At 38.4% G+C, this 18392-nt stretch overlaps 1 protein-coding gene across 1 annotated transcript in view; it reads right to left on the bottom strand.

Moving 5' to 3' along the window:
* LOC106950679 (interferon-induced very large GTPase 1-like) overlaps positions 1-16904 on the bottom strand; it is a 38823-nt gene extending 21919 nt beyond the window's left edge. The window contains exons 1-11 of the mRNA XM_015037690.1: positions 16715-16904; positions 14717-14804; positions 14100-14633; positions 12877-12908; positions 12614-12701; positions 9186-9217; positions 8768-8828; positions 8663-8694; positions 8457-8571; positions 8340-8371; positions 5512-8257 (exon numbers count right to left, since the gene is read on the bottom strand). Coding sequence (XP_014893176.1) covers positions 5512-8257; positions 8340-8371; positions 8457-8571; positions 8663-8694; positions 8768-8828; positions 9186-9217; positions 12614-12701; positions 12877-12908; positions 14100-14633; positions 14717-14792 — 3748 coding nt within the window. The 5' untranslated portion in view covers positions 14793-14804; positions 16715-16904. The remainder of the gene's footprint in view (positions 1-5511; positions 8258-8339; positions 8372-8456; positions 8572-8662; positions 8695-8767; positions 8829-9185; positions 9218-12613; positions 12702-12876; positions 12909-14099; positions 14634-14716; positions 14805-16714) is intronic.
* Positions 16905-18392: the final 1488 nt, after the last annotated feature.

The following is an 18392-nucleotide window of genomic DNA, read 5'->3' on the forward strand; positions in this document are numbered from 1 at the left end:
CCCCCCCCCAAAGGGGGGCGCCGTGTCATTGCAGGGGGGCGCGGGAAGCCGTCTGGATAAAAAAAAAAAAAAAACATGAACACTGTATGCGCTGGGTTTTTACCTTAGAATGGCCAACTCTGTTATTCCTGTCAATTTGATACAGTAGAGGCTTCCACACTTCCCATATCTGTGTCCTCTGTCACTTTTATCAGTAGTTAAATCTGGTTAATCCGTTGTTAACATGTTGTAACCTGTTTTTCCGAGCCGCCTTTAAACGCAACATGAGTGCTACGGCGCTCGCGCTGGGTTTCCACCTGTGAAGGAGACCTGCTGCTGCTGTGCGGAGCTACGTAGGTTTGTGTTAGAATCACGGCAGCAAACCAGCAAAACGCAAAGAACTTTTCACAGTTTTTCCCTCCAAACTAACTGACTGAGTTGAGTAAAGCTGTTGGATGCAGGTAATGTTAGCTAAATGATGACTAGCTAATGTCAATACAGAACCTTAAGCTTAACAAGTAGCCTGTAGGCTACCGATGTTGTTGTCTTTGTTCAGCTATGTACATTCATTTTGCCCCCAAAAAAGTCGATTCCCCCCACCCCCGTACTTAGAGACAGGGAGTTTCTAAGAATCCCCCCCCAGACAGCAATTTGTAATCCAATGGGGGGTGTGGGGCAGAAAACGTTTGGAAACCACTGGGGGGGGGGGGGGGGGCGGGGGAAAAAGTTTGGGAACCACTGGGGTAGAGGATGTTTTAAAAAGACACGGGTTAGCTCACCGCGGCTGCGTAGTGTCCAGCGGTCCGTACCATTCCGGGGGTACTATTTAGCTCCCGCCACGAAATTTTAGCTGACCTTAATATTTCCAGTGTTATGTTTTGGTCATTATTGTTGAGATCTGTGTGTCTGTATATGTCTGATATGGAACAAACCGGTATCGGTTCAATACGGGACACAACAATTAGCAGTCAAATACGAAACGATTCCGTATTTTATGGGACGGGTAGCAACCCTAACAAGACAACAACAACCACCTGTCATTTTAGGCTAGCTTAAGCTAACCTGAATATTTACAACCCTCCTGTTGATACACTAACATTACTTACCTACTGTCTTTCAATCACTTTGAAAAGCTTTTCTTCATCCCTCCAACATCTTTATCCCTCCCCCTATTCCATTTTCTGTTTTGTGCCCCGGAGTTTTTTTTCTCCCGGCCCATCTTTAGCTCCCTGTTGTCGAGTGCACTACCATTTAAAGAAAAAGAAGAAGAAAAAAACGCGCCTCAACGCGTGCCCAAGCTACCATAAATGTGTGTATGGGGAGGGGCGGCGGGGGCGACAAGAGGAGTGGTGAAGGAGTGGGGGGTAGGGAGTGGCGCCTAATCAGTGCCATTCCTCCATTACTGATCATTTCATGCATGCACAAATAGCTGTTAAATACGGAAAATGTCGACTAGAAAAAAATTCCCCACATCGTTTTTTTGCGCCCCCCTGTAGTCGCTTACAGTGCATACCCACTTTTTGTGCCACTACATAGGCCCCCAAGCTGTGGCTTTTTATCTATTGATCTTTAGAAACATTCATAAACAGTGTGCAGACTTTAAGTCAACCTTAAAGTCAAACTTTAAGCTTGACCTTTCTGTTTAGACTCATATTGACAAGTGTTATTTTTTTTGAACCATGGATGTACCTTGTTTTCATGGAAAAAGTGGAACCAGACATCAGTGTTTTCTCTCATAATGGAGCGTTGTACAAAGAGGAAGTGAAAGAGTGTCTTATAACAATATAAAAAGCATGTTTTTACTGAGCAAGCTTGCGCTCAGTCTCTGAGAAACCTTCAAGAACCTGTTACCAGTTTAAAACATTAGAAACGAAACAATCCACATTTTGATATAACGATGGTACTTGACAAGATGTAATGCTTCAGGTGTTGTGTTCTATGACTTTGTATTTCCGTGTTTTTATGATATAAAGCACTTTAAACTGCCTTATTGCTGAAATGTGTTATGCAAATAAACTTCATTGATTGTGCACAATGAGTTCATACACAGGCTGTGAATGTGTGGGGAAAGTGTCAGAGCGAGGGAGATCTTGTGGGTAACCAGAGTGAAGCTGCTGGACCGTGGTGATGTTGGAGGGTTGACAGGTTTCGCTGGCTTGAGGAAGAGGAGTGGAGCATTGCCAGTCGTGGAACAGGAACCAGAGGTATTTATCTTGAGGAAACGTGGACAATCAAAGATCTCAAGGAACAGGAGCCAGGAGGTACCATGGAACCTTGCAAGGAGGATACTAGAAGGTAAGTCGAGGAGTAATCAACAATCTAAAGGGAGGCAAGTCGTAGGAACAGTAACTGGCTCAGGGTACCATGGAGCTATAACACTCAAGCGTTGAAGCCTGGCAACTAGCTCCTCTTATCTTCTAGGTGATGAACCTAAATGATTCTAAGTGTGTGAGATGCTCACCTGGTCAATCGTCCACAGTGGCTCTCTGGTGGAAACAGAGGAAAAAGCAAACCCCACACAGAACCCAAACTCCATTCTCCTAACACCAAGACTCCTGAAAAAATAATGACTTGATCCAAAACCTGTAATTTTTATTTATTTATTTTTGAGGAGCTTAAGAAGAGAAAACTGTTATAATCAAAAAACATTTTCACTGGTAACAGTCTTTCTTACTGTTGCAGAATGTGCTATAACTGATGTGATCTGACACAAATACTACATTTATTGCATTCATTTTAAGAGAAAGAATACATTTTTTATAATTTTATATTAGTTAGAGAAAAATAAAGTTGTAGCTGACATTGCACAACATGATCAAAGAAACCAAAACAAAACGGTTGAAAAGGCAAAAATGTTGAGAAACTTTTTGATTCAGTTGATTAGCAAATTATTTTTAACTCAGTAAAGTTTGAACATTAACAACATAACAATTAAAAAAAAACACTTGTTCTCCTTAAAGAATTACATGTTTCAAACAACATTCTTATGAGAGATTTATAATCCTTAATATTATTATTGGCTGAATACCACTGCCATTGTTAGCCCAAAGTAAATGAATGAAGATTTTGATTTTACAATATTCTTAGCCAGGTGTTAACATGAAAATGTACATAAAAGTCAAGGTGTACAGTATGCCCTGTCCATTCTCATATTTGATATTTCAGTTGTGATTTCCTAAATCCCTTCTTTGGGTAACTGAAGAAAACAATAGAATAAAAGGGGAAAAAATCAATAAGACTAGAGACTAATATGAAGTAAAACATAAAGATGTTTGTGACCATTACAGTGATTATTTCAGTGATTTGGATCGCCAAAGGATTATCAGAATATGAAAAAAACACTATAACACTGACAACTAATATCAAGTAAAGCACACTTTTTTGAAACTATTTCAGTGATCCTAAGCACAAAGTATAGTATGAAATTAGATTTGATCAACAGTTGTACGTCACTCACACACTACACATTTCATTTAGACTTTCAATGGCGTCCTTCTTACTTAAGGTTCTCCATTGTTGAGGAATTGCTCCATAACCCTGGAATTTATTTTTATTGTAGTTTTCAAGTTCCTTTTGAAAGTGGCAAACAAACCATTTCCAGTAGGCCAACATAGAGTTATCAGCTGTAATGCTCCATGAAGCATATTTTTTTCCAGCTGTTGGATACTGTTTATAGGGAACACTCCATTCTGAGTCGTGTTCTTCCATCACTTGCAACTAATGTGGTGCAGAAATCAATGACCAGATCATCTGTTCGTCTGTAATGCCAACCTCTAACCCCATTGGGTCGATGAAAAGGAACGCTGTGCTTCTCAGGTTTGTGGTCCTTCAAAGTGTTGGTGCAAACAGCAGCACAGAATGGACACGTTTCCCAGCAGCAGTTACACAGCTGATCAATCAGGATCTGATCAGGTTTCTGTCTGCAGTCATTCACCTTTTCCAGGGAGAGTTCGCTCATCTCTGTTGTGATTCTTTTCAGGCCTTTCTCTATCTCTTCTTTAAGGAAGTCAAAATTGTTTATGTCACTGAAGTTTTGACAACTAACAGTATCAAGTATCAACTTTGGTTTTAGTTTTCTAGAAAATTCCTCTACCCACATTTCTATGTTTCCTTTTCTGTGTTTGAATTTCTGTGTTGCCTCAAACAAAGCCTGACTGATGACTCTGCTGATTCCTTCTACATTTTTCTTCAGGATATTCTGGGCTTTAACTTTCTGTGTTGTGAACATGTATTTCTTTACTTGTTCTTTGATGAAAGCCTCGACTTGAGCTCTTGGATTTCTGATATAGGTGGTGAATCTGTTAAAGTCTTCTTTCTCTGCCAGAGATGCCAACACATGTTTCTCTAAGTTCAGTCTGTTCCCATTGAATGCAGGGAAACTGCACATCATCTGTCCAGCAATATCAACTCCAGTCTTGTTACAGACGGCTTCTACAGCAGAGACTTTGAGTTTTTCACAAATAATTTCTCCAAACACCACAGCAGATGAACTTCCTTTGCAGAAGCTTCTGAAAATGTTGTAATACTCATTTTTCTTGTTGTCCAAATAAGTGAGAGCATCATTGTTGTCTCTGTAGATCTTGTGGGAGTTTAAAAGCCAAACTTCAGCCCTATCAAACACATACAGTGAAAGATCAACTGTAAACTCCTTCTTGAATGTAAATTTCTTCCCTGATTCAAACTCTGCCACTTTTTGTTTAACATTTTTGGCCAGTTCCTGCAAGTAGGTTGACCTGTAGCCTCTTGTTGCAACAGGTTTGCTTCTAATGGCCTCGAGACATTCTTGTTCAACCTTTTTAACAAATGATCTGATCAATTCCTGTTCTTCATACTGCAAATGATTCTCTGATTCCACATGCTGTGTTGTTGATGCCATTCCAAACAATTGTTGTAAAAAGCCAAAAAAGGTTTTGCTTTGTCCGCTTGTGTCTTTGTCTGCTTTTTTCTTGTTTCCCTGAGACTGTTGGCTTTCCTCGTATTGTTTTTGATACTTCTTTTGGGTTATATAACAAACATAGGTTCCAGTTTCTGAGATATTTTTGTATCTCTGACCTTTTTTTGACTCACCAATGAGTCCCCATTCAACCCCAAGGTCTTGAAGGACAGCAAACTGATCTTCCTCCAAATTTATGTTCTCGATGGGTTTTGTATCTGTGGTTAATTCCTTAACCCAGTGACTCCAAACGTCGCTAAATTGTGCTTTTAGTTCCTCTTCATCTGCTGCAATGCATCTTAACTGGTGAGCGAGCTCTTTGCTCTTCTGTTGTAGATAGTTTTCAAACTCTGTCTTCTTCTTGTCAAGCATTTTTCTAGCATTATTTTGCTGGATTACTTCATCCAGTTTTCTTTTCACCCCTCTCACAAGTTCCTCATGAAACTCTTTGATTTTGTTCTCAAATCGGCCCCGCCACTGAACCAACATCTCTTTGTCTTTGTCATCTTCAAAATAAGCTGTCATACTTTTTGTTACATCTTCATATGTTTTAGCCATTTCTTTGATAAGGTCGTTCTTTTCAACTTTGTCCAGTTGGCCTTTTTCAATTCTAGGATAAAGTTGGTTTTCAATGTTCAGCATCTCACTCCTCAGGGCCCAAGTCCAGTTCCCATACTGGACCTCCAGTTTTCTGTAAACTGCAATTTCTTGGGTGTTTTTGAAACTAAAAACAAATTGTTCATTCATCAAGGCGTTCCACAGGTCTTGGATTTTGTTGTTGAAATGTGACAGAGTGATCCCAGTGGACTCTTTGGCTTTAGACAAGATGATGGACTTCAGTTCTTGGACACTTTCACTATAACCTGGATTTGGAGGAGCCATTGGTGGACTTCCCTCCCACAGCTGAGCAAAATATTTTACATCTTTTTGCACATCAAATGCGATGACATCACTGAAGCACTCAACATCACACACTTCCTCTTTGGCAGCAAGTTGAGTCATCTTGTCCAGTTTTTCTTGCAGTCGTCTCTTTCCATCCATGTTTTTCTCTGCTGCTGTAATATCTGTGACGTTCTGATGGACAAACACACAACTTGGAGAAAGCTCAACTTTCTTCATCCTCATCAAAGCCTGCACAACAATCTGTAGGACATCTTGCATGTCAGCTGGATTCTCACCAAAAATGTTGATCAGTGTCATGTTTCCCAGACCAACAACAAATGTTGCAAGTTCATTGTCATGATGAAGGGTAGCATTACCTGCTAACTCAAGAGCTCGCAGTCCTTCAGTGTCCACAACTAGAATGTAGTCAAACTTGTAGTTGTCCTTGATTTCCTCTGACAGTTTAACCAGTTGCATGTAGGCACCCTTGGTGCATCTCCCAGCACTGACTGCAAACTGCAGGCCAAACATGGCGTTCAGCATCGTTGACTTTCCGCTACTTTGTACACCCAGAACTGACAGCACAAAGACTCTCTGGTCACCAAGTTTCTGGATGACTTCTTTTAAGAGACTAGAGATCCATATCAAAGGCACATGGCCTGCATCCCCATCCATCAGCTCCATCGGGTGTCCTGATATCATCAGATCTGCAGCCAGCTCAGGGTATTTAGTCCAATCAGGCTGTCGGCTCAGTGATAGTTTCCTCAGAGTTTGATGAGCTTCATAGATCTGCCCCATCTCTCTGAAGATGTGTTCCAGACCAAAGGTTGCTGATTGAAGCTTTTTGGACAACAGTTCAAGCTCAGTTTGTTTGTGTTTTAATAGATCAGATTTGTCATGTTTCTTCTTCAAGACCAAGACCTCTGACCATGTTTCATCATATTTTTGGAGAATTAAAGGAAGATCATCTGTGGAGAGGGCATCTATGAGGATCTGAGTCCATGTCAGGAAATATTCTCTTTCTTTTGGTGGCAAACTCTGGAGGCTCTGAGTGAACAACCTCATCAGTTTACTATTGGACACTTTACACTGTTTCTCTCGTAGTTCCATCAGCTGATGAGTCTTCTGGGCCTTTTCTCTCTCAATGTCTCCCTTTAGATGATGCAACTCTTTATTGATTTTGCACCAGTCATACCAAAGTTGACCTTGGCAGGGGAGAAATGTATCTTTGATTTTGGCAACGTCCATCCCTTTAACCAATTGAACTAGTTTCATTGCAGCAGATTTCCCTTCCTGGCAGATTTTCTGATCTTCATCTACTTTGACCCCAGAGTCTTTGGCCATAGTTTCCAGTCTGAAGGATGTGTGGGGTCCAGACAAAAGGCTTTTTATAATCTTTTTTAGTTCTTCAGAAACATTCGTCTGGCTCCTTTCTTTCAGACCCAGTTTGTATTTTTGAGGTTCCATGTGAACTGCACTACACTCATTGTCAGCAATGAGAATGATTAGAGGCTTTGAAGACTTGTACAGTGTCTCTATAACTACACTGCTCTCCTGGCTTTTGTCCAGAGTTGGCACAAGAACAACAATGACTGAAGACATTTCAGTCAGGATTTCACACTGTTTTACATTTACTAGAGAATCCCCATGAAGATTACAGAAGGCAATGCAGTCGGTAAAGAAATCATTGGGTTTTCCAGCAGGACAGTACCAGGCAATCTCTGCCACCCCATCCATCAAATGACGAGATTTGGTGCTGCCTTTACAGTTTCTGTGGAAGAATGTGTCGTGGCGGTCGTTGATCAAGGCATTCATCAGCTGAGATTTGGACAAAGACATGGAGCCCAGTCGGAAAAATGAAACCATGGGAGTCTGAGCTTTGTAGATTGGCATGCTCTTCATGGTGACGGTGGTTGTGTTTTCTTTGATTGTGCTTATTTTCCATGTTTTTGTTAATTGTCTGAATGTCCACAAAGGACACTCAATATTTGATGTGAGAGGATCAGGAACAAGCAGTGGTAAGGCATACTGACACTGTGACAACTTTGTGATCATTTTCTGTTTAAGGAAGCTGTCTGAGCAGTGAAATACTGCCATTTGAACATCCATTGGGTGAACATGATTCTCTTTTGACTGATCTGACTCCGTGTTAGTGCTGTAAAGAGCACCAAAGTCACCTTTATCTGTATCCTTGTTTTTGGTCACTTGAACAGCCTTTGAATCGCTCACATCTGAAGCAATTCGCACAGCGATGTATCTGGCTCTATAATCTAATGTCCATAGCCTCTGAAGAAAAGTACAAACTAGATCTTTCTCCAAAACATCATTGGTCTGCTTGATAGGTGGACCTGTTTTAAGAAATTCTGCTGGGGACCATTTGTTCCTAAGTTCAAGCCTTTCAAACAGCGCTTTAGTCTCTCTTGAGATTATTTGTTCATGTTCTCCTGAAGAATTGTATAACGGCTGGAAAGAATACAAGGATTAAAATTAATTTCAGGAAGCACAAAATATCAAGCATAAACCATTAAAAATAAAAAATTCTGACCTTTTCTTTGTTCCCTTTCATCTGAAGGGCTCCTGCATAATAACAATTTATTTCCCAAATTAATCAAATGTTATTTATAACAAACATTGTAAAAGTGTATAACAAGTGATGATATACCAGAAATGGTTGGAGGTTGTGTGGATGGTTCCTGGCTTGGTTCCCAAGTGTTGATTCCAGACTTTTTTCCTCCATCTTCACCATTCATCTCCAAGTCTTTACCATCAACATGTTCCTATAACAAAAAAATATATTCATTACTATTCAGTATCAGTGTATATTACTATTATTGATTGGAATTTCAATGTAATAAGACCAAACATTACTCTAGTCTCAGTTTCACTCTTCTTTTGTCCTGCTGAGAGATAAAAGAGACTCACTACATGACATTTATAGCAAACAGACTTAGGGTGTCTTTCACTTAGTTTTACCTTCCTTGCTTTGTTCTCTGCTGTCATCATTCATGTGTGAACCTTCATTGTCAAAACTTGCCTTAACAAAGAAAGCGGAGTACTTAGCAAATAAATATTAACCAGACAATGTTGGGAAATTATGCTGTAAATGGTAAAGATCAAACCAGCAAAACAAATATTCTTAAGATCAACTTAAAGGTGTTCAATCAGGGACTGTTGGTTATTTTAACATTTTATTATTATTATTTCTAAAAACCACTTACAATTCTAATTTGCATTAGATATAATATAAATTAGAATAATTTGCATATTTAAGAAAAAGATCTTAAATATCTTTTAAGATCTTCAAGTTTTATTTCACAAACTTGAACCTAAATAAAATAGAGTAAATCAGCAAACAACTTCAAACAATAATTTCAAAGTAATTTCAACATACCTTTAATTTATTTTCGCTCTCTTTTTCTTGTCCTGTAGAATTATTTGGGAAAACAAGAGGCAATGGACATAATTACAAAATAAAAATTGATTATATAACCAATATCCACATTAGTAATCCTAGCAGTATGCTACCATGAGCTAATGTCTTGTGGGTGGAATTATTTGGTTACAGTTATGACATGATTGGTTTGGCTGGGTTTTAAGATAAAAAAATGTTTATTACTATGTTGCACATCTACTAACCTAATGCTTTTTACATTGACAGAATAACAGTATGAACACTTTGAAATAATTGAATTTTGTCACTACCAAAGCATGTTAAAGGTGGAGATAATAGAGATAATACCAATTGGGTAAAAATTGTTAGGCATATGTTCCCTTTTTATGATATAGTGAAAATGTCAACATTACATTCAGGAACTGGCAGCAAGTTAAACAAAATTACAATGGTGTTAGGAGACAAAGACAAAAGTATGAAGTGTCTGTGCTAAGTGAGACAAAATACAGTATGTGGATATGTATAACAAAGGGGAGGTGTTCATAGCTATGCTCAATGTGAGTGTGGATGTGTACATTTATAAGCTTGTGAACACTGTCCTTGATAAGTGATGGAGCGTTTATCAGCCAGCCTAGGTAAAGCTCTGATTCAGCTCCACAGATGTCATGAGGAAAGGGAATGGGTAGTGGGAGAGCATCTTTTTTACACAATATCCAGGAGAATTTGTCTCGGGAGAATCCCTCTCTCTTGTCCCCTGAGACAGGGGAGCCTATTCGGTAACACTTTATTTGAAGGGGGGTGAATAAGAGTGTCATGACACTGTCACAAACACCTGTCATGAACAAGAATAAGCCTTCATGAATATTTATGACTGTTGTCAAAAAGCGTCATTTAGTAAATTATGACACTTTTAATACAAAGTTGACATTATTCAAAATGTCTTTGTCATGACAACTTGACATTAACCAATAAATCATTATTGATATAAATTTGTTATAAAAGTATTACTGATTGCACTTTAAAAATTAGGTAACTTTATGTTATTAAAGGTAAAGTTTAAACAGTAATGATTTCTTGGTTAATGTCAAGTTGTCATAACAAAGACATTTTGAATAATGTCAACTTTGTATTAAAAGTGTCATAATTTACCGAATGACGCTTTATGACAACAGTCATAAATATTCATGAAGAGTTATTCATGTTCATGACAGGTGTTATGTCATGTTTATGAAAGTGTCATGTCAGTCTTATTCACCCCCTTCAAATAAAGTGTTACCGCCTTTTCAGATAAAAGCAATTGTTTTGGGTCAGGCTGACTCTTAAATTTTTTCATCTGTCTTAAAGTCTCACTGGTAAATATCAATGGTGTGTCCTAACCAGATACCAGAATCACCTCAACTGGCTCATCACAACATAGAGGAGCAGTGGCTCTACTCCTAGTCCCTCCCAGATGACTGACCTTCTCCTCCATCTCTAAGTGAAAGCCCAGACTCCCTATGGAGAAAACTCATGTTGGCCACTTGTATCCGTGACCTTTTTCTTCCAGTCATGACCCAAAGCTGATTACCATTGAAAACAGTAGAAACATAGATCGACCAGTAAATCGAGGACTTTGCTTTTTCACTCAGCTCTCTTTTCACCAACACAGAACGGTGCATCAATCCACTTGTCAATGTCCCGCTCCATTTTTCCCTCATTCATGATCAAGATCACAAGATACTTATACTCCTCCATTTAGGTCAGGACGTCCTCGCCGATCCAGAGAAGGCACTCTACCCCAAGACCATGGCCTCAGATTTGAAGGCACTGATTCTCATTCCAGCCACTTCACACTTGTCTGCGAATTGCTCCAGCAAAAGCTGTAGATCGTGACCCAGAGTAACCAGTAGGACCACATCATCCACAAAAAGAGAGATGCAACCTTATGGCCACCAAAACGGATCCTGTCCACACCTTGGCTGTGCCTAGAAATTCTATTCATAAAAGTAATGAACAGAATCGGTAATAAGAGCAGCCTGGGCAGAGTCCAACTCTCACTGGAAATGAGTCTGACAGGGACCTAACGGCCCATATCAAAGGGCATGGTACTTCATACTCCCGAAGCATCCCCACCCACAGGATTCCCTAAGGGACACGGTCTTCTCCAAAGCGTTCGACCACCCAACTACATGTAGACTGGTTGGACGAATTCCCACGCACCCTTCAGGATCCTGCTGAGGGTGTAGAGTTAGTCCAGTGTTCCACGACCAGGACGAGAACCACACTGCTCCTCCTGAATCTGAGGTTCAACTATCCGACAGACCCTCTTCTCCAGGACCCTAGTAGACCTTGCCATGGAGGCTTAAGAGTGTGACCCCTACGTAGTTGCAGCACACTCTGCGGTACCCCATTTTGAATAGGACCATGGGACCAACATCATGGTCTGCCAATCTAGGGGAACTGCCCTGTTTATTCAGTATTGCAGAGTTGCGTCAACCAACACAACCCTACAACATCCAGAGCCTTAAGGAACTCCTGGCGAATCCTTCTGTTTTCCTAATTTCACAAGAGGTGACTGTCAAAACTCTGTCAACTCTTTTGCAATTTCCATTAATATTTTGGGGCAAAAATTATCTGATGCATCTCTCAATATGTATGCTTATGATAAGTTGTCATGCAAACTCAATTTTCCTGGCTTCTAAGTGTCCATAGGCTGCATTTGACATTATTCTGTACGATTTGTTCCACCTTAAGCTAGCATTTAATGCTGAACAATGTGAATACTCATAGGGTTCAGTGAATGTGCATATGAAACTGATGGGTTTGGTACCTCCAAAAAGGTTAAGAACCACTTCTTTAGTGTTAGATTAATTTCTTATTCCCCTGTGTACTCTCCCTGGTCCTCTCTGCCACTTTCATCCTTTCTCTCTCCTTAGTCTGCTCTCTCCCCTCACACCTGCAATCAGTTGGCTAATAACCCCATGCCCATTGTTTCAGCATCCAAACTCTTTCTCAGTTACTCCTTGCTGGTTCCTTCCGTTATTCCCTGGTTTCCCACATTCACCTTGTGTCTCTGGTTGGCTTTATGGTTTATTTTTGTTTGGCTTATACCTTGGTAAATATATTCATTTATAAATAAGTAATTAGTTTACTACCAATGTATCTTACTTCTTTTCTGCCACCTAAAGAGACTACAGTCTCCACTCACAGGCTTTAATTACATTCAGAGTTCCTTCTGTATGTGTAGAACTTGGAAGGCTTTTCTTGTTTTTTAATATACCGAAAGCAGTTACTCTGAGTGAGTGTTTGGTGAGATGAGATGTCATAAAATATACTTATTTGCACACATGTAACTCGCTTAGTTTATGCTCTTATGTTTCATGATCTACTACAGGTAATGAAATGTACTTTCTGGTTTGATTGTAAAGTTATTGTTTTTGTCATGTTACCTTTTTCTGATGATTGATATTGTCCAGGATTGACTTCTGCTAATCTGGATATGCGGTTTTCCTCCTCCATGAAATACTCAAAAGCATCCTGTTCATGCATAGAAAATATAATGAAATTTACTCGTACTATTTATTTTGGCGTAACTTAACAAATTGCAGAGGTGTAGCAACATTTAAACTGCAAAAAGACACCAATAAGTGATAACAAACAAACAGGGTAAAAAAAGTTGTTGATGTTTACCACTATGGAAAGTAGTATTTACCTCAGCTTCATCGGGACTCTCTGTCTCGTCAGCTGCAAAATGACAAAGAAAACATGTTAATTGACCTACTTTTACACATTCATGTTTATATATGAAGCAGAGGTGGAAATGACAGTGTATGGTGGTTACAAAAGACACATTGAGTAGGAAGAGATCTCTCAGGAACAGAGTAAGATAAACTCATCAAGGTTTTATTATTCTGATCTATCTGCACAAGCAGTTGAGGGTGTGAAGGCAGGGCCCCACTCCTATGTTTTACCAACTACACCTGGTGAAATTGAAAGGTTATGAGTTTATGAACAGATATCAATATTTTTGAAGATAACTGTGGTTGACAGTGCAGGCAGATCAACCACATGCCTGCACAGCAATATATTACAACGCTGTGATTCAGTGTAGATTCTGGAAATGACAGCCTTCTCCCAGTGCTCCCAGTACTGCAGAAATACACCGCTCAGTCAGAAACAACCAATCAAAGCCAGGAGGAGGGTCTTAGCGGTGTCAGTCATTCTTGTGTTCACTTGCTCTTTGCTAGGCCATAGCTGTTCACCACAACATATCCTGCTACGAAAGGACAGTTCGAATAGCCACAGAGTATTACAGTAACGGTAAGTTATTTTTCCACCATTGGCACTCTGTGTAGTGTACAGGAGGTTGTTTGGCAGTGCTAAGACCTTCCCACTGGTTCTGATTGGTTGTTTTCGATCGGAGGTGGTGCATTTCTTCAGGCTACAGTGGCAGCTCAGGGAGGAGGTGGAAGAGCTCGATATTTTCACAGAATATCTGTCTTATATTATACTGCCATGACATTGTGACAGTTTAATAAATATGGACAAAGAACATATTTTTTGTAAATGTTACATACTGCACATGTAAGCTACAGATAATAAATTTGTATGACTACCTAATTTCACAGGACAGGTAATTTTAGCCTTTGAACTAAGAAATAGTTTTATTTTAAGTGACCAAGCAATGGATTTATTAAGAAGATTACTATTGCAGATGAAACAAATTTTATAAATGTTGTCTGTAGCTATTGTAAAACCAAAAATACCAAAATATTATTATAAGGTATACATCTCTTCTATGTAAATTGTAAACAAGAGCAGAGTCTTGGTGGATGAAATAGATTTTATTAGAAGGATCAAAGGCTATCACAATAATTTGCACTGTAAGTAAAAAAAAAAGAAAAAGATTCGTTATCCTCATATTAAGAGTCTTACCTGTTCTCAATGTTTCATCTAGATTGGTTTCTTTTCCTTCAGTCATTCGTCTACTTTCAAAAACCATAGCATCTATTTTTTCCAGAAGGGTTATTATCTCATTTATGTCCATCATACTTCTTGTACATGTATGGTATCTTTTTTCAGAAAAACTGCTCTTTGCTTTCAGGTTCTGAAGTTCATTTTCACTATTTTCATCTGAGTCATCTTGAGTCACAACTGTCATCACATGAGAGCTGTGCTCCTTTCCCAGTGTTTTTTCTAACCACTGCAGTCCAGATGTATACTGGTTTTCATGCTGGTCATTTGATACCAGCAAGATAAAGGCACGATGTTCTGGAATTACTGGAATCATGTCAAATCTTGGAAACCCAAGCAGATTAATTACAGAGATCTGACGACCCAATAGGTCATAGAGTCTTGATGAAAACTCTTTCTCATGTATCTCCTGGTCATGGTCCAGTAAGATATTTTTCGATCCAATCTCAATGGAATTTTTGTTCCCAATTAATATAAGTGTGAGTGGAGGAGTCACTGAAAAACAGAACATGAGTAATGTTATAAATGACAGAATTTTTATAGAAGTCTTTGAATAAACATAATCTTTGAAATCTTACCTGCATTCATTGCTGACATATTTTCATTTCCATCTTGAACATTTTTCCTCACAGATCTCGAGGTGTTGAGCATCATGACTATTGATGACTAAAGAAAATACATTTAATAATCCATCATTTAGCTGTAAACATAATTATATACAATAGTACTTCCCAAAATGAAAGTGTATAGCTTCCACATACTGGTCTTAGCCAATGTATGTATGTATGTATGTATGCATGTATGCATGTATATATGTATGTATGTATGTATGTATGTATGTATGTATGTATGTATGTATGTATGTATGTATGTAAAATACTTGCTGAATCACACATAAGCAATATAATATATTGCCTCACATGAACCCAGACGTGGCATTGCGAGGTGAGGTTTTGTAAGGATGTTTATCCGTTTCTGAGTTTGGTTTATATCAGTTATAATGTATAACTGGCACCTTTAATGACTCTGTGATATTACAATGGAATTTCTGAAGCTGCTGAGATTACATCTCTGAGTTCATTTGGATATAAACTTGTACAATGACTTTGGAATTTGGTTTATTGAAATAAGCAACTTCATTTGAGTTAACTGATTCTCCTTCAACTAAATGATCTTCTTTTTTATTATCTAGGAACTATTTCTAACTCTATCCTTTCTGGAAAATATTTCAAAGTGACATTAGGGATATGGCCTACATGTACATCAGACACAGACATGCACCTTAACTGTAAATATACACTGGGACTAGTTCCATCATATCTGACTGATTTTTTTTACACCCGGTATGGACTTTCTTCTCAGGCCTTTTCTGGTTCCCAGAGTTGGGACAGATCTGGGTAGGACAGCATTTAAATATTCTGCCCCCTGTGCTTGGAATGACTTTCAGCAAGAGTCTAAATTGACAGAGAAAGTGACTCTCAGTGAACTAAGAACATTGATGAAAGGCCGTGAAGAAGAAAGTTTTAACTGCCATTGCTCTTAATAGTTTTGTTTTTTATTAGCTCTGTCCTACCTGGACTCTTTTGTTAGGAGGTATTGTCTTGGGTAAGCAAGAAAACAGAATTAGAATAATCAAACCAGTTCATTACAAAAGAAATATACAATATAATGTATAGTAAGAACAGAGAAATAGTTTACCATTTCAGTTCTGGACCACAGTTATGAGTCCTTATGGGAACAAACATAGTGTGACCCCGAACAATAAGATCCAACTCCTTTTATGCCTCCAAAGTATTTAAGCTCCTCCCTAAAAGGGTTTTCCCCTGTGAAGTCAGTTCCTTAACATATTTGTTCAATGCTGGGTGTCAGCAACCAGTTCTAATAATTTTTCTACTTGCATAGTGTAACATGTGATGTATGGATAGAACTGGCAGAGGCAGACATCCTCTGACCTAATCAACACATCTTACACATTACAGTCTGATTAACATAATGAAAACTTAAGAAAATAGAAACCTTAACAGGTAAACATGATCCTGTAACAGCTGTTTTTCTTATTGTATCCTTTAATGCTTTTAAAACTAAACAAATGCATTTTTCTGGTTGAATGTAAATGTTATGTGTAAATGGTGCTGCTGTCTTGCCAGGTTCCTCTTAAAAAACAAGATTATAGATCTCAAGGTTGTTTTTTTAATCTGTTTGAGTAAAATTTATTATTATTAAAAGTATTAGTTAATCATTTAAAAAGATCCATCAGTTTTTGTCTGTACATGGCAGGTTAAAACAAATTCAGGCTTTTGTGCTTTGTGGTTTACTCAGTACAACAAGGAAGTCTAACAGGTCAGTACGCACACTGATAGGGTGTGGTGAAGAATTAAATTAGATTTTGTCTTTGCATGTTATAATTCAAGAGAGTATAAAATGCATGTGTTATAGGAGAAAGGACATTTCTAAGCATTCACTCCTACATCCTTTTTCAACTATTAGGCAAATTAGCAAAACCCTTCTTGTGAAAAAATATTTTAAATCAAAGTATAATTTACGTCATTGTGAAAACTTTGAAAAGCTCCACTTACCTTGTTTCGTTTTTACTGATTTGGCTTGCCTGCGGGATCTCTGCACAGACCACTGCAGAATGTGGCTCTGTTTCTGTTTAGCCAGAAATCTTCTGGATTCTTGTTTTTAATGGGTCTTCCCCTAACAAACTCCTCCTCCTGTCTATTGCATCATCCAGTGTGAGGAAAAGGAAACTGAAAGTGAAGATTGTTTTTTTTTTTACCACATAAACCACATAAAATCTTACTTGTTGGAGAAAGTGACAGGTCAGCTAAATGAAAACATAGAAAAGTTAAAATGCAAAAGGAGAATTTTTAAATCTTTGAAGATAACATTTAACCTTCAAAAAGCTAAACATGTTTTATTGACAGCTAGAGCACAATAGTAGTTTCCACGTTAAATTCCCAGTTCGACCAACGTCTGCCTACTCAAGTATGCCTGCCTATATTGTTATGTCCAGCTGCCGTCTGCTGGGTTTCATCATGCAGAACATTGCATGATGAATGTTATATTAACATTAAAAAATAATGTTAATAATTATACAGCTTGTGGAGAAAAAGTCGAGCTCATCCCACTTCCCCATGCTGGAGATTTTAGTTTAATAATAACAATAAATAAAGTTATCTTTAAAACTGATTACACAGGTGACATCAAGACCCAACAGTAGAGTCAGACGGTAATAAAATTAATCTGGTTGTGTGTGTTGTTATTGTGTCCTGCTGTTATTGTGTCCTGCAAACTTTGCTTTAATTCTACTTTTTTCTATTTAATCATAAAAAATCATAGTCAGGCAGAAAGAGAGTTATGCAACAGGAAGAGCAGGTTTCCTGAAGAAAGAGGAAGTTTCCAGCCTGCAGTGATTAAAAATAATTCAGACTGCTCATTCAGGGCATTAAAGGTTTAAAGAATAAAATCTAAATATTTTGAGTAATTGGATAAAACCCAGAGTAAAATACTTAAATTAATGATAACTTATGATTAAACCGATAATTAATATTGGTTTAACCAGTGGTTGATGTTGGTTTGATTATAAGAATATTTACTCTTATACTTATGAAAGTACTTAAAGGTGGAAGAAGTAACTGTAACTTGGTGTCAAATAATTAGAATAATGAATTATTCTTGGTTTCTTTTCAGAAATGTCTGTAATAACACATTATGATTATAAGAGTAACTAATAAATAATGGTTATAATATAAGTGAATGCTAAATCAGAGAAACTAAGGGGTTATAAATGTGATTTTGACATTGTACTTGAAATGGTGTAAAATGTGTAACTGTAATTAAAGGTCACTGATGTTGTGTTGGAGGTAGATGGTAGGTGAAAAGTCAGGGGGAAAGAGGAACGGCTAGGAGAGCGGAGGTGACCAAGACCTTATTGCTAAACTTTAACTTTCCTAAGAAAAGGTTAGACGCAAGAGGACTGTTGGGCAACTTGGGTCGTTAGAACAGACATCATGTCATGTCTCCAAGACGGTGATGGATATGAGATCATCGGTCCAAGCAGTCAGCCAATGAGACGGGCACAGTAACAAAGCTAGCCAATGCAAATGCACTACAAATGCACTGGCTAAGGGTGGATAAACCCTTTATAAGGTGAGTGCAAAAGAGGAATCGTTGGTTGGATCCTTCAGGCAGCTTCGAGCCAAGATCGAGATGGACAAAGAACTCTGCAGCTGAAGAAGAGCCGGAGCCACA

Source organism: Poecilia latipinna, unplaced genomic scaffold (assembly GCF_001443285.1).
Source record: "Poecilia latipinna isolate Pla-1442-1.1 unplaced genomic scaffold, P_latipinna-1.0 Scaffold417, whole genome shotgun sequence".
Lineage (NCBI taxonomy): Eukaryota > Metazoa > Chordata > Actinopteri > Cyprinodontiformes > Poeciliidae > Poecilia > Poecilia latipinna.